This window comes from Cicer arietinum, chromosome 3 (assembly GCF_000331145.2).
Source record: "Cicer arietinum cultivar CDC Frontier isolate Library 1 chromosome 3, Cicar.CDCFrontier_v2.0, whole genome shotgun sequence".
Taxonomy (NCBI): domain Eukaryota; kingdom Viridiplantae; phylum Streptophyta; class Magnoliopsida; order Fabales; family Fabaceae; genus Cicer; species Cicer arietinum.
In genome coordinates, this window is record NC_021162.2 from 18913058 (window position 1) to 18915224 (window position 2167).

Sequence of the window (2167 nt, forward strand, 5' to 3'; positions counted from 1 at the left end):
AAAGAGTTGTGAAAGAGGGTTTGGTGAAGTGTAGGTGAATTCTGTAAAGACGCCATTGTTGGCTTGGAGTTGCAAAGAAAATGAAAGTTGTGTTGTTATTGTGTTGTTTTTCTATCTATGTGGTGTAATGTAAGACACTCTTCTGAATTTGACTTATCCATTATGCTAAAAGTGTAACCACAATCTTGCCTCTTCTTAATATTTGTATAACATATACCTTATTTGTATTTTTTTCTATTTGATTTTTTATTTAAATAAATTTTTAAATTTTTTTTAATTACTATTATTAAATTAATTCATGTTTATCATTCAAATTTTATAATTTTTTTTTTGTATGTTTAAAACATTATAAGAATCTTCATCGCAAAGATTTATAATTTTTAAAAAAGAAATTAATAAAATATGAATTTTAAAGTTTTAAAAGTTTAAAAATTCATATTTAATTGATCATTTATTAAAAATTCTAAATTTTATATGAAATATTCTTATAATTTTCTAAACATGCATAAAGAAAATATTAAAAAATGTTAATGATAGACATAAATTGACTTAAAAGAAGGACTAAACATCAAAACTGGAATAAAAATAAAAAATTAAAGAAACTAAAAACAAAACATTAAAATTTTATAAAAATAAAAAATTTATTTAACTCAAATAATTATACAATTATTTGACGTTAAATAAAACATTGAAAAGAAAAATTATATAATTATTTGATGTTGACAAATTAAGATTGATTATAGGTATAGAATAACTTTATACCAAAATGTTGGGATGTAACTTTAAATAAATATAAAATGTCTTGATTTAGTACCAAATATTTGGTGTTAATTAATATGATAAAATATTGTTTTAAATCATAATTCTCAAAATTTGAGTTTTTCAATATATTTTGTAAAAAACTCTCATATTAGTTACACTATTACAAAATATATTTTATTAAAGTATTATGATTGTAAAAATATTTTAAACTCAATTTTATTGATTATGATGTCAAATTTTATTGATTTAGATTTTGTGATTATTGTACAAATCTTTTTTATTTATTTATAAAGAATGTATAAATCATTTTGGCATAATAATAAGTATTAGGGTGAAATAAGTTTTTAGTTTTTAAAATTTTGTTTATAGTCCCGTAAAAAATAAATATTTTAATTTTTTAGTTACTATAAAATTATCATGCAGATATTTTTAATTCCTCCGAAAATGAAATATGTTTAATTTTTTTTTATGTTTTAATTTTTTAAATGATATTTTACAATTTTATTTAGAACATTATAGAAAGTTACTCTATAAAAATTTAGAATTATTTAACTTGAGATAAACGAAATATGAATCAAAAAATTGAATTTTAAATTTATTTTTGTAAAATATTTTTTTATAATGTTCTAAATATGTCTAAAAAAATCATTTAAAAATATATGTTGACATTCATGTAGGAACTAAAATTGTTTGCATAATATTTTTTTTGGTTTTTCACCTAAAAAGGGGGAAGTTAGTAATATTTATAATAAAAATAAATAATTTATTATATCGTTCTTTCTTCCCTCTAAGAATGAAAAGGGTCAAGAAGAAAAAGAACAAGAATATTATAAAAAAAAGTTGGGATTAAAAAAATATAATCTAGACTAAAAATAAAATTTTGTAGGGACTACAAATTTATTCAATACTAAAGATCCTTTTTGACAAAACAATTCAAGATAGACTTTAGACTTTAGAGGTAGAGAGAAGAGAGAGAAGTGGAAATGTTTTTTAATAAAAAATAAAATGGTATTTTAGATAGTCTATTTAAATGACAAAAAATTATCCTATGAGAGTCAAGAATTTCAACTTGTGTCAAGTCTATTGTCCAACAGTTTATTCAATCCAATAATTAGATTTACATTAACTATGATATAACATGAGTTATGTAGTGTCTCTCATTTTTCAAATTAATCGCACTTTAAATATTATAATATTTTATAGTATATTAAATATTTTTATTTTATTTTATTTGAGTATTTAGATTTAAAATTTTCTACTTGATCGACAAGTATATGTATTTAAGCACTTTTCTCTAGTCTTATGCACAAATACAATTACGGGATACTAATAGTGATTTTTTTTATTACATAAATATAGTGAACTTTACATTATTGTATAACTTTTTTTTAATATATCTTTAATC

At 19.4% G+C, this 2167-nt stretch overlaps 1 protein-coding gene across 1 annotated transcript in view; it reads right to left on the minus strand.

The window, feature by feature from the left end:
• LOC101510219 (psbP-like protein 1, chloroplastic) overlaps positions 1-170 on the minus strand; it is a 3620-nt gene extending 3450 nt beyond the window's left edge. The window contains exon 1 of the mRNA XM_073365993.1: positions 1-170. This exon is cut by the window's left edge and continues 2 nt beyond it. Coding sequence (XP_073222094.1) covers positions 1-56 — 56 coding nt within the window. The 5' untranslated portion in view covers positions 57-170.
• Positions 171-2167: the final 1997 nt, after the last annotated feature.